The sequence below is a fragment of the Ranitomeya variabilis genome, chromosome 1 (genome assembly GCF_051348905.1).
Source record: "Ranitomeya variabilis isolate aRanVar5 chromosome 1, aRanVar5.hap1, whole genome shotgun sequence".
Lineage (NCBI taxonomy): Eukaryota > Metazoa > Chordata > Amphibia > Anura > Dendrobatidae > Ranitomeya > Ranitomeya variabilis.
In genome coordinates, this window is record NC_135232.1 from 477,149,275 (window position 1) to 477,162,946 (window position 13,672).

The 13,672-nt window shown below is 43.2% G+C and overlaps 1 protein-coding gene across 1 annotated transcript in view; it reads right to left on the reverse strand.

Moving 5' to 3' along the window:
• Positions 1–13,672, reverse strand: part of SUSD1 (sushi domain containing 1) — a 485,342-nt gene that overhangs the window by 303,605 nt on the left and 168,065 nt on the right. Inside the window, exons 6-8 of the mRNA XM_077251054.1 lie at positions 4,264–4,416; positions 1,499–1,675; positions 643–822 (exon numbers count right to left, since the gene is read on the reverse strand). Of these exons, the coding sequence (XP_077107169.1) occupies positions 643–822; positions 1,499–1,675; positions 4,264–4,416 (510 nt within the window). The remainder of the gene's footprint in view (positions 1–642; positions 823–1,498; positions 1,676–4,263; positions 4,417–13,672) is intronic.

Here is a 13,672-nt window from a genome sequence, read left to right on the forward strand (position 1 = left end):
TGAGTCTCGATTTCTGCTGCGACATTCGGATGGTAGGGTCAGAATTTGGCGTAAACAACATGAAAGCATGGATCCATCCTGCCTTGTATGGAGCATCTTTGGGATGTGCAGCCGACAAATCTGCGGCAACTGTGTGATGCCATCATGTCAATATGGACCAAAATCTCTGAGGAATGCTTCCAGCACCTTGTTGAATCTATGCCACGAAGAATTGAGGCAGTTCTGAAGGCAAAAGGGGGTCCAACCCGTTACTAGCATGGTGTACCTATTAAAGTGGCCGGTGAGTGTATATATACACACCGTATACAGGGTCGGACTGGCCCTCCGGAGAACCGGAGGATTCTCCAGTGGGCCCGGACACTGACACCTGCTGGCATACTGGCCAGCAGCTCCCTAGGGCCCCCACTGTAAACGCTATAAATTATTAATTTTGTTCTCAGGGTTTTTCCTGCCAAGAGGGAAGGGTTTTGGTGCAGAAATACCAAGTATGAACATACTGTACCATGAGGCTTTCTTCTAGCAGGGCAAACTCAATATACCTTATCACAGCTTGGCATTTTATTATTTTTTATTGTCCCCTATTTACAACCACTTAGTTATATGGATTATCATAAGACGTTATCAACCTTTTGTCAGTCTTACCTCTACAGTCAAGATTAGCTCCTTCCCAGCTTCCAGCATGGTTGCATACTGATAAATTATAACCATTTATTGCAATATATCCTGTTGCACACATGAACGTTGCAATGCTCCCAAATGTGGTGCCAGTAAATGTATGAATTACAGTGTTTAGCATGGCCACTGGGTGACCACAGTCTATAGCTGGAAAGACAAAAATGGACACGACGCCAAAACATTAGAATCCAGGATTTCCTAAAAGTTAACCATAATTTAATGTTAAGATTTAAAAACATGAAGTTGCTGTCAGACATTTGGCAGATAGCTCTTTATGAAAAAATCAGAATTAGGCATAACCATTCCCTTTGTCTGAGTTTGTCCCTGCAGAGGCTGGCACCTATGGGGTCACACCCTTAACTGCTAACACCCAGATGTCAATGTTTTTTCTTACAATGCAAAGTTCTTAGAATGGCTACTCCAGAATTATTTCATAAGGAATATGACAGTTTACTAAAATGAGCATGTAAACACCTCTTCTGCAAGATCTTGCCACAGGTTGGACACATGGAGAGCAAACAAACAACTCAGTATGCACACGCACACCAGGGGGTCAGGCACACAAAACGAAAGTATAATTGACAGAGAATCCTAGTCCACCATGGGTATAAATATCCCTCCCAGATCCAAAAGGAGGCCACAGAATTTAACCCTGAGAGGGCAGTGCATTAACCTTGTCCAAACCATGACACAGAGTGATCTATTTCAAGTGTTTATTTCTGTTAATGTATGAGTTTCACTTTTTGTATTGAAGAACTGAAATAAATTAACTTTTTGATGATATTCTATTTTTGTGAGAAGCATATGTATATAGTAACATTACCTGTACAAACCAAAGAGGTGCCTTTCCATGTTCCATTAGAGGTGCAGACCGATGTGTTGTGGCCTTCTTCAAGGAAACCAAATATACACGTGTAAGTCACTTGACCTCCGAATGTTGTGGCTCCAGACAAAACCATTTCAGTGTTTGGAAGAGCAGGAGGCTGGCCACAGTCAACAGCTGAATGGGCAAATATATAGTAAACCTATTAGTAATGGTGGATTTTGAATAGCAGCATGCGTGTGGTATTCTTGGTGTACTAAGTAGCTAATTGACTAATTTGTGGGATAGTCAGTATAATTGTCTTGTGAATCTCTCAGCAATTTGGGACTTTTCTTTTTGATCTTTTGCTGTGCTAATATATTAGGAATTTATTTCATTGTAGGATTAAAGTGTTTGTCACTACAACATAGACCCATGCAGGACCTTAACTTTTAACTTTGCACCGCTGGTCGTTGTCACCTTTAACATTTTCTTAGCCCTATCCTCTGGCTTGGATAAAATGTCATGACTGCAACTTATTAGCGGCCACTATTTGGCTGCAGAGACCTCACGGTCTACCTCAACAGAAGGGAAAGCAAAAAAGACCAGATCGGAAAACTTAAAGCGGTGCAGAGGAACAGCGGTAGGTGTATATAGATTAAGCTTTTTCTTTTTCTATTGTAGAATCAGAACTTTATTTGTTACCAACCTAATTATTACTAGTGAGCGGAAAAGTTGGCTTTACAAATTTGGCCAAGATACAATGAGTTAGGCTACGTTCACATTTGCGGTCAGCGCCGCAGCGTCGGGCGCCGCAGCGGCGCCGCATGCGTCATGCGCCCCTATACTTAACATGGGGGCGCATGGACATGCGTTGTGCTGCGTTTTGCGCCGCATGGCCGCAAGCGTTGGACGCAAGAAACGCTTCAAGTTGCATTTTTTTTGCGTCCAACTTGCGGGCAAAAACGACGCATGCGGCGCAAAACGCAGCGTTTTAGCGTGCGTTTTGCCACGTTTTTGTTTGCGTTGTGCGCTGCGGCGCCGACGCTGCGGCGCACAACGCAAATGTGAACGTAGCCTTAGACCGGAGTCACACTTGTGAGTTCAATGCAAGAAACTCACGTGAGTCTCTCGCATCAAGTCCTGGTACTGCCACGGGAACTTGCAGCCGCATGCTCTAGTCCCAACTGCTGTCGGCAGGGCCAGGACTTGATGCATGAGTTTCTTGCATTGAACTCAGAAGTGTGACCCCGGCCTCACCGGAATATTTTCTTTTATGATGCTTGTTGGGAAAGAAGTATGCACAAATTTTTTTCTTTTTTTCTTTATAGCTCAAAGATATTTATATCAATACCAATGAAAAATCTTTATAACTCTGAGAGATATCCTGCATTTTTATTTGCCACATATATTTATTTTACTGAACAATAGGAAAGTAAATTTGATGAGACAGATTCATTAACACTGGTGTTTCATATGTCAGTCTTAGGTCTTAGCGTATGGCATTTGATGGAAGAACACCGGATATGATGGACTAATGACACTCGGCTCAAACTCACTCTGCTGCAAGCATTGGCCAAGTGTCATCTGAGTGTGATCTGATTTTTTTCGCATGAGAGAACTGCAGCACAGATGCAGAGGAGACAGAGAAAGCAATGTCTCCAACTTCTCCATTGTTGGCATCCTCGGTAATCGCACTGCACTGGGATGACATCCGAGTGAGTGCAATCCGATTCTCGGATGCAATTGCAGCGTGTTGAGATGCCGAATCGGCATGAGAAAATAATTGCAGATCTGAGCTGCCCCATAGTATAACACTGGTCCAAGTGCTATCTGATAACATTTTATACACTCATGTGAATGAGCGCTTAAAGGGAATCTGTCAACCCCAAAATCGAGGGTGAGCTAAGCCCACCGGCATCAGGGGCTTATCTACAGCATTCTGTAATGCTGTAGATAAGCCCCCGATGTATCCTAAATAATGAGAAAAAGAGGTTATATTATACTCACCCAGGGGCGTTCCCGCTGCTGGTCCGGTCCGATGAGCGTCGCGGTCCGGGTCCGGGACCTTCCATCTTCTTATGATGATGTCCTCTTCTGGTCTTTACGCTGCGGCTCCGGCAGAGGGCAGAGCAAAGTACTGCAGTGCGCAGGCACCTGGAAAGGTCAGAGAGGCCCAGCGCCTGCAGTACTTTGCTCTGCCCTCAACAGGGCAGACAAAGTACGCTGGAGCCACAGCCTGAAGACAAGAAGAGGACATCATCTGATGAAGATAGGAGGTGCTGAACCCGGACCAGCACCGGGAATGCCCCTGGGTGAGTATAATCTAACCCCTTTTTCTCATCTTTTAGGATACATCGGGGGCTTATCTACATCATTACATAATGCTGTAGATAAGCCCTTGATGCAGGTGGGCTTACCTCACCCTCGATTTTGGGGGTGACAGATTCCCTTTAATGAAAGACTCGCTGGAGGATAATGTTCCAAATTTATTAAGAAGCGCATTCCACTTAATGAATATGGTGCATTTTCTCAGTGTTGTGCACATCTGCTTGCAATTGCCAATGAATAAGGGTCACTGGCTAAATTATGGGAACTGGAATTTTTATATAAGTAAGTAACTTTTATAATATGACTTAATTACTTTTTCATATAAAATATTTAGAATATCATAATTATTATTATCACTACTATTATTAATATGATCAACAAAATCTTCAATAATAATATACATTGATACCAGTTTAGCTTTTCATTTAAAGTAGTTTTACTCCCTCCGTTCTTACCTTGACAAATCAATTTGATACCTTTGCTTTGAAACGTGTTTTTGCCATTTTGCGCCTTGTAGCCTTCTTTACAAAAGCATTCAAAACTCCCCGGGATATTCTGACACAGAGCGTTAATACCACAAGTTTTAGGAACTTCACACTCATCAATATCTATAAACAGAAAAAAAGAAAATTTCATATGTATTTAAACATTAACAATTTAGGTTTCAGGTAGACCTAGGATTGTGTGACCAAAATGTTGAAATAGTAGGAAATGCTTAGTTAGTATGTTCAAAGCAATTACACAAAAGTAGTTAAGTATCCCACCAAGCCAACTGCTTCACTTCTCAAGAAGATTAGGCATGAACAACGCATTACTTTTATGATGGTTGAAATGTAAAAAATATGCTAGGAACTGTATTTTCGAGGACTAATTAACATAGTAGCCAGTAGAAAACTAATTTATCCTAAGGCCTCATTCAGACATGCAATTTTCTCATGTACAACTTAGGCCCGTTTCACACGTCAGTGTCTCCGGTACGTGTGGTGACAGTTTTCGCACGTACCGGAGACACTGACACACGTCGACCCATTCAAATGAATGGGTCTGTGCACATGTCAGCGTGTTTTCACGGACCATGTGCCTGTGTGCAAAACACATAGACATGTCCGTTTTCACCCAGACGCATGGGCCGCAAAACTTGCCACACACACGTGCACATGTGAACAGTGCACGCTGGGGAAGTAGCACTATTGTAAACGCTGTTCCCTGGCGGCTGAATGCGACTTTCATCCATTCTCCCCTGCTCTGCCAGCGAGCAGCACGAGCAGGGGAGAATGAATAAATGAAAAACCCAATGTGGGGTCCCCCTATGTTTTTAAACCAACCGGCAAAACTCACAGGTGAGGGCTGCTATTCTCAGGCTGATAAGGGGCCATGGATATGGGCCCCCCAGCCTAAAAACAGCAGCTTGCGGCTGCCCAGAAAAGGTGCATTTAATAGATGTGCCAATTCTGGAGTGTTCTTCCCACTTGCCCTGTAGAGGTGGCATGTGGGGTAATGGGGGATTAATGTCACCTTCCTATTGTGAGGTGACATTAAGCCTGGCTTAGTAATGGAGAGGTGTCAATAAGACACCTATCCATTACTAATCCTATAGTTGGTAAAAAGTTAAATAAACACCACACAGTAAGAATAAAGTATTAATCATACACCACACAGTTTTGCCATGTTTATTGTTTCTGCTAATCCAATCGAAGCCCTCGATCTCCTGTAAAAAAATTAAAATAATAAACGAGCAATATACCTATACCCTTCCGGCGTACAGTCAGTCCCACGGCATAATCCATATCTGGGGAATGTACAGTTTACAACCGGGAGCAGTGCTAATGTGACCAGCCTGGCTGTAAACTACTGGGCAATGAATGAGAGGCTGCCGGCACAGACTCAGTACCTAGCGGTGACATCAATGAGTCTGTGCTCGCTGCCGTCATGAACTCCTGTGACTTCAGGGCTGTGCAAGAATGCAAGTGATGAAGTCACTGTGAGAGAGCTTGAACTGACACCCTGTTGAAAAAGCCACGCGAAACGCGCGTCCGGGGGGACCGAGTGAGGTGGGGAGAACACACCTGATCCATAATGGGTAAGCAGCAATTATATGTGCTTATGAAGATATGACCTTTGCACTTTGGGCTACTTGTGCCATGTGAGTTAGACGTAGTGATTGTATTTGGTCGTACATTCTCTTTACTTTCTGAGCTGACGCTGCCACCCAAAAGGTGTATATGTGAACTCCCCCCCTGACTTGGTCATTGCCACATTTCCTCCTATGTGTCTTCTGCTATATGGCGGTATTAACAATACACCCATGTTTTGTATTTTACATATTTGTATTTGTATTGATTACTTAATAAATCTTTTGTATATTGTTTTCTAAATATGTTGAAGTGGACTTTTTTCCTCCGTGTTTTTGTCTATGTATTGGTTTGGAGTAGTCCCAGAAGGGCACCCGAGGAGTGCCTAGAGAGAGTTGGTACTTACCACTCAGTTATACAGAGTATATTGGTGCTTCATGACTGTAATATTAAATATAGTTACTGAGTCTGTGCCCGCAGCTTATCATTCATTCTCCACTGCTACTTCCCCAGCGGCCATCCGTGTTGTACTGATGCAGCACACGGTTGCCACACATGTGCCGCACGTAGTACACACAGGGACACATGGTTTTTACTGAAAATATCAGGATGTGTGAAAACGGCTTCAAACAGATCAATTATTTTGATCAGACTCAGATCAGAGTTTAATCAGAGTGTGGTCCAAGTGTCATTAGTTTTTCTTGTACGTGGAGAAAAAACAAATTATCCACCTTCTCCTTTCTGACAGCCCGTGAAAATCAGACTGCACCCAGATGTCATCCGAGTGCAGTCAAATTTGTTTCACAGACCCATAGTCTTGCATTGCTATTTTTGATCTGACCGTCGGATCAAAATCTGACATGTTTCCAATCCATTATTTACAGTAGACATCTTGGTCCACGAAAAATCGTTGACATGTGAATGGCCTCACAAGTAAGAGTGCTATCTGTAAAAACCATGGATAGCACTTGTACATAAATATTGGAAGTCTGAATTTAGAATAAGCTTTAGAGCATTTTCACATTTTAACCTCTTCACCTCCGGGTGATTTTCCATTCTTTCGTTTCGTTTTCGTTTTCATTTTTCATTCCCCTTCTTCCAAGAGCCATAAATTTTATATTTTTCTGTACACATAGCCTTATGAGAGCTTGTTTTTTGTGGGACAATTTGTAATTTTGATTGACATCATTCATTCTATCATGTAATGCATCAGAAAGCCAGAAAAAAAATCCAAGTGCAATGAAATTGCAAAAAAAATGCACTCCACAACTGTTCTTTTTTTTTTTTATTTAACATACTCACTATATGGTAATACTGAAAGACATTATGATTCTCCATGTCAGTACAAGTACGTAGGTACCAAAGATGTAGAGGTTTTTTTTATTTAAGTGGTAAAAAATATTCTGAAATTTGTAAAAAAGAAAACTTCCCTGTGACCCCATATTCCAAGACTCTTTTTAATTTTCTGGGATATGGGACTGTGTGACGGCTTATTTTTTGTGTCATGAGCTTATATATTACTGGTACCATTTTGCCGTAAATATGTTTTGATTGCCTCATTGCATTGTAGTGCAATATTGTGGTGGTCAAAAAAAGTAATTCCGGAGTTTTGATTTTTTTTTTTTACGTTGTTTACTGATTGGGTTAATTTACTTTATATTTTAATAGATTGGACATTTCTGAACGCAGCAATAACAAATATGTGTATTTTTTATTTTGTTTAGATATATTTTTTTAATGGGGTAAAAGGGGGGTGATTTGAACTTTTGTGTTTTTTTTCATATTTTAAAAACTTTTTTTTTTTTTTCTTTTTACTGTATTTGTTAGTCTCCTCAGCGGACTTGAAGCTGCGATCATTGGATCGCTTGTGCTATGCGTTGCTATATATACAGTATAGTGAAAATCACAATCTCCTATCAACGCCAGCTGAATTTAACAGGAGGATAATATTGACCTGCACGGGGGTCATCAGCAGAGCCTCCAGCTGTCATGGCAATCCATCGACGCCCCATGATCACGTCACAGGCGTATCGATGGGCAGGTGTCATTCCACTCCCCCCTTTCTGAACGCAGCGATACCAAATATGTGTATTCTTTACTTTGTTTAGTTATTTTATTTTTAATGGGCTAAATGGGGGGTGATTTGAACTTTTGTGTTTTTTTATCTTTTTCATATTTTTAAAAACTTTTTTTTCTGCTTTTTACTGCATTTGTTATTCTCCTTAGTGGACTTGAAGCTGCGGTCATTGGATCGCTTGTGCTATGCGTTGCTAAATATATAGTGAAAATCACGATCTCTTATGAATGCCAGCGGAGTTTAACAGGAGGATCATAATGACCAGCACGATGGTCATCAGCAGACCCCCAGCTGTCATGGCGATCCATCGGCGTCCCATGATCACGTCACAGGCATACCGATGGTTGGATGTCATTCCACCCGCCCTCCTTGCCGGCGTGTGCCATATGGCGCTGTCAGAGATTGTCAGCAGCATTTAACATGTTACAGCCATGACCTGTTAGAGGCTCCCAATGGCTGATTAACTCAGCCATCGTGTGCTGGGAAAGATGCGGGCTCTGTGTACAAGTCCACATCAAAAACAAGGACACAACTTTTGACTTACATGTGTGTCAAAGGTTGTGAAGGGGTTAAATACAATACGTGCTAGGCCAGTCTCACACGTCCAGATAATTCCGTGCTCGTGTGTCCGTGTGCTCACATGGCACATCAGCGTGGCACACGTGCGGCAGCCGTGTGCTGCCCATGTGCCGACTGAGGACCATGCAGACAGTGCAGGAGACAGCGCTAGAGGTAAATGCTGTCCCCCCTGCGTGTGGTGCTGAAGTCGGCATTCATTCCTTCTCCTCAGCAGCGTTCTCTGGAGAGAAGGAATGAAAAATCAAGGTTTTTTTTGTGTGTGTTTAAAATAAAGTTCGTGGTCACCTCCCGCCTCCCACCCCCTGTGCGCGCGCCCGCTTGCATTAAAATACTCACCCAGCTCCCGCGATGCTTCCTCTCAGTGCCGGCAGCTTGTCCTGTGTGAGTGGTCATGTGGTGCCGCTCATTACAGTGATGAATATGCGGCTCCACCCCTATGGGAGGTGACGTGTGAAACAGGCCTTAATGGAGTTTTCAAAACCAATTCACATCTCAGGCTATGTGCACACATATTTGTGGGGCTGCGGATTTTTCCGCAGCGGATTTGATAAATCCGCAGGGCAAAAACACAGCTTTTTTCCTGCGGATTTATTGCGGATTTACTGCAGTTTTTGTTCGGATTCCACTGCGGTTTTACACCTGCAGTTTTCTATTATGGAGCAGGTGTAAAACCACTGTGGAATACGCACAAAGAATTGACACGCTGTGGAATGTAAACCGCTGCGTTTCCGCGCGTTTTTTTCCGCAGCATGGGCACAGCGTTTTGCGTTTCCCATAAGGTTACATTGTACTGTAAATGCATGGGAAACTGCTGCGGACCCGCAGCTGCGGAAATTTTGCGGATCCGCAGCAAAATCCGCAATGTGTGCACATAGCCTAATAGAAAAAAATCTATATGAACAAATCTTCAAATTTGCACAGATTTTCATAGTGTATGTAATGTTATGCAGCACTTTATTAGGCAGACGGGTGAAATCTTAAGCCAAATTTCAGCGAAAATTAACATGTAACAAAATTTGTAGCCTAATCCACTTTGTATCCGAGAAAAATGGTTGAAATATTCTAATCAGACTCTGATCCAAGTTCAGTCAGAGTGGGATCTCTTTTTCTCAGATGTGGAGAAAAAAAAAAAGGTTTGTCCATGCAGTTAGTCAGTGAAAATCCAACAGTGCTCAGATGTCATCCAAGTTTGGTAGAATGTTCTCCACAGATCCATAGACTTGAATTGCCAATTTCCATCTGACACTCAAATTAAGGCAACATTCACACGTTCAGTATTTGGTCAGTATTTTACCTCAGTATCTATAAGCCAAAACCAGGAGTGGGACAATCAGAGAAAAAGTCTAATAGAAACAAGTCACCACTTCTGTATTATCACCCACTCCTGGTTTTGGCTTACAGATACTGAGGTAAAATACTGACTGATAAAAAGATAACAACATGCTGGGTTCACTTACGACCCCCTTCGTCAAATACTGGAAGTTTGAACGTGGCTTAAAATTGGACATGTCAATGATTTTTTCCTCCGAATACTCGGTCCAAGGAAAAAATCAGACATGTGCCCCATAGAATAACATTTGTACGAGTGCTATCTGTAACTACGGATATCATTGTCTGATTTATATGGTCGTCTGCACGATCACAAAGGCCTCCTTCACACGTCAGTGTCACTGGTACGTGTGGTAACAGGTTTCACACTTACCGGAGACACTTACACATGTAAACCCATTATAATCTATGGGGCTGCGCACTTGTCCATGTGCAGCGCCCCAGAGTCCTGGTTGCTGCAGTAATATTGTTCTTCCACCAGGGGGAGTGATATTACGTCTGAAGGTAATAAAGGAGTTCATGTTTCCAGGTATCACAAACCAAACACCACACTTCACACTCCAATCCACCAGGGGGAGCTACGGTCCTATCTAGTAGGGCACTCCTCACAGAAGGGTAAAACTGGTGGTTTGGATGGAAAGAGAGTCAGACACAGCCTGGGTTTGACCCAGTAAGTACCTGTCAGGCAGACAGGGGGAAAAGGAGGAACATCTGAGCTGCAGACAGAGGGTGGGATCCTGACAGAGGTCTAGCGAGACAGAAAGCTACGGAGCTGCGCCTGCCACACGTGCGGCAGCATCCTAAGAAAGGAGACGAAGAGAAGTGTATTGTAGAGAGTGAGAAACGAAGTCACAGCACAAGGAGAAAACACCGGGAGTAGTTCTGCCCTGAAATAGGCTGCCTCCTTCTGAGGCGCGTAGCCGGTGGCCGGAACACTGAGGGAGTAATTGACTCTACGCATTACTTCAGAGACTGACAGGACAGTCAATTCCAAGTTGGCTGCCCGACCTTAATACCTAAGAAGACACAGTGGCAAATTGTGGGGGTCGGGGCGTCTCTAGGGTCCCTATAAACAAGCCTCAGGCCATCAGTCATACGGGTTTGTCCTATCCACACCATCTGGGGGACAGAGAGGAAGAAATAACATCTAGAACATCTGCGAAAGTTGTGAGGACCTTACCGAGAAGCTCAGCAGGGAGGAACTACAACACACAGGCGCTAGTAGGAAGGCTACTGATTTCCACCTGGATAAGGGGACTCTGGATTTGCCTTCGGACCAGCCTGACTCTACCTACCCTGTGGTCTGTACCCTGGACTGTGGATGCTGAAGCTTCCAGTAAAAGGTAAAGAGACTGCAACCTTGTGTCCTCGTTATTCACTGTGCCTTACATCATCCACCATCACCATCGCCACTTCTGGGAAGCCCTGGGGATACACTTCACCTGTGGGAAGGTATACCAACTTTCTGCCATAACATCACCCCAGCGGACCCCTAAGCAGCGTCGGTCACCCTGACCGAACACCACAGGTGGCGTCACGAAGATTATACAAACTGCACCTTTCATTGGACGCCCCTCAAAGGGCCACCGTGACATCCCCCGAACCGAAGGACCCGGTGCCGAGTACCCCATTGCCCTTACGTGGGGGCGCTCCACATGTGTTCACATGGACCATGTGTCAATGTGAAAAATATGTAGACATGTCCATTTTTTTCTGGCAGCAAGGTCTGCAATACCTCCCACACAAGTGCACCCAGATAACTTTATTTGTGCCATCCATGTGCGTTTTTTTAAACATTGTTTATTAGGCAGGTGGTCAGTATTTGATTGGAAATTCCTTTATTTAAACTCTATTTGGCCTTTTCAGTGCTGAGGTCAAGTAGTAGGTTATGGAACACATGTGTAGGTATTCTCCTGTTTTTATTTTATATAATATCCCCCCCACCCCCTGTGTTGATATGGATCACCTAATATCTCTGGTGGAATAAAACCTTGAACTTTGGGACATTCATGTGGAGGAATACCACGATCCACGATCCTGCCAATAGAGCGCAAATGGCTTGCAGTAGCGGAAGAGTAGTTTCCACAAAGTGTTTGGGCTAAATATTTGCAAGCGATGTTTGGTGAGTGCACCAGGGATGTTCATTTGGGGTAACAAGCTGTACTAACTTTACTCATATTAAAGAGTGCTAATAGTGCTGTCTGATCTGTTCAGCAAAGTGTATGTACTACTGCAAAATGCCATTACATATTATTAATCATTTTTTTAAATGCACATTTCCATCTCTACTTCTGGAACAAACAATTGTTAAAGGTAATCAGTCTCTTTGATATATACTTTTTTTTGTGTAACAGTTCAATAATTTCCCAAACTGTCATCCACCTAAATTGAGTCTACATAATTTATGTGGCTAGGCCAGGATGTATGTTAATGTGGCCTTAAAATGTTTTCATGTTACATCTATAGAGCCATAAAAATATACATTTTTTTAATTAGGACTGTAGTGGCATTATTAAATGGATTCACATTGCCTACCATGTGAACATTGTGTGTTTTTGTACGCACATACAGGGCTGACATGAGGGCATTACTGCCCTTACTGGCGTATGGGACCCTCTTCACTGAGCCCCAGGGGCAGGATTTGGCCGTTCGCTCAGTAACTGATCGTTCGTCCTCAGACGCGCGTTCACTTGAAATCTATTGGTGTCCAGGACCAGCTTCCTGCACTGCAATAGGAGCCACCAGCCAATCAGTAGCCGGCAGCTGACGTTGGCTCACACGTCGCCGGCATATGACGTCAGTGTAGCATCTATGCCTCATATGGCTGAAGAAAAGGACGTTGCTGGACCAGGGTCAGGTAAGGTTTTTTCTTTCTTTTTGTACTGAAATCCACAATATGGGGAGACATATGGGGGGGCAGGATGGAGATATGTGGGGGGGGCAGGATGCAGACATATAGGGAGCAGAACAGAGACACATGGGGAAAGGATGGAGATATATGGGGGGCAGGATGGAGACATATGGGAGGGCAGGATGGAGATATATGGGCCCAGGATGTGAGGACATATGTGGGATTCAGGATGGGGACACATGGGGCCAGGAATGAGACATATGGGGGCTAGGATGGGGGGCACTATTGCAGAAAGGTGCCAGGATGTAGGACAATATTACTGTAGGGGCTAGTTAAGGGATATTATTACTGATGTAATTTATTTTTGAGGATACTGTTTTCAGTGTGGGGGGGTGGTCACTTTTTTTCTTTATCTGACATACTGTAGAAGTTCAGAAAAAATTAGGGAATGTGCTCTGGATAACTATGTTATTTTCTGCAATGATGAGTGCTGGCTGGAAGAAGTGATGGCGGTCTGCACTGGATGAAGAAGCAAAACGAAGATGAATATCTTCAACTAGAGACGTCACTGTTATGTCAGTGTGTTACTTGTACACTTACACTATACACTATATAGTATAAACAGAGCTCCTGTGTATAATGTCACCGGTAATCCCTGTATTACCTGTATACTGTATACAGAGCTCCTGTGTATAATGTCACTAGTGAGTCAATATTACCTGTACCCTGACACTATACACTGTATACTATGTAGAGAGCTTCTGTGTAATGGCAGTTATGGCAATATTAATATTATATTGTTTTATTAATGATCAGTATTGTGGTATTTGGTCACTATGTGGTGGTAATATGTGGTCTGGTTATGGTGTAGTTTTTTTTCCTTGTATGTGGTATTATTTGGTCACTATGTGGTGGTAATATATGCTCTGGTCATGATGTGATGGTATTTATTTCTT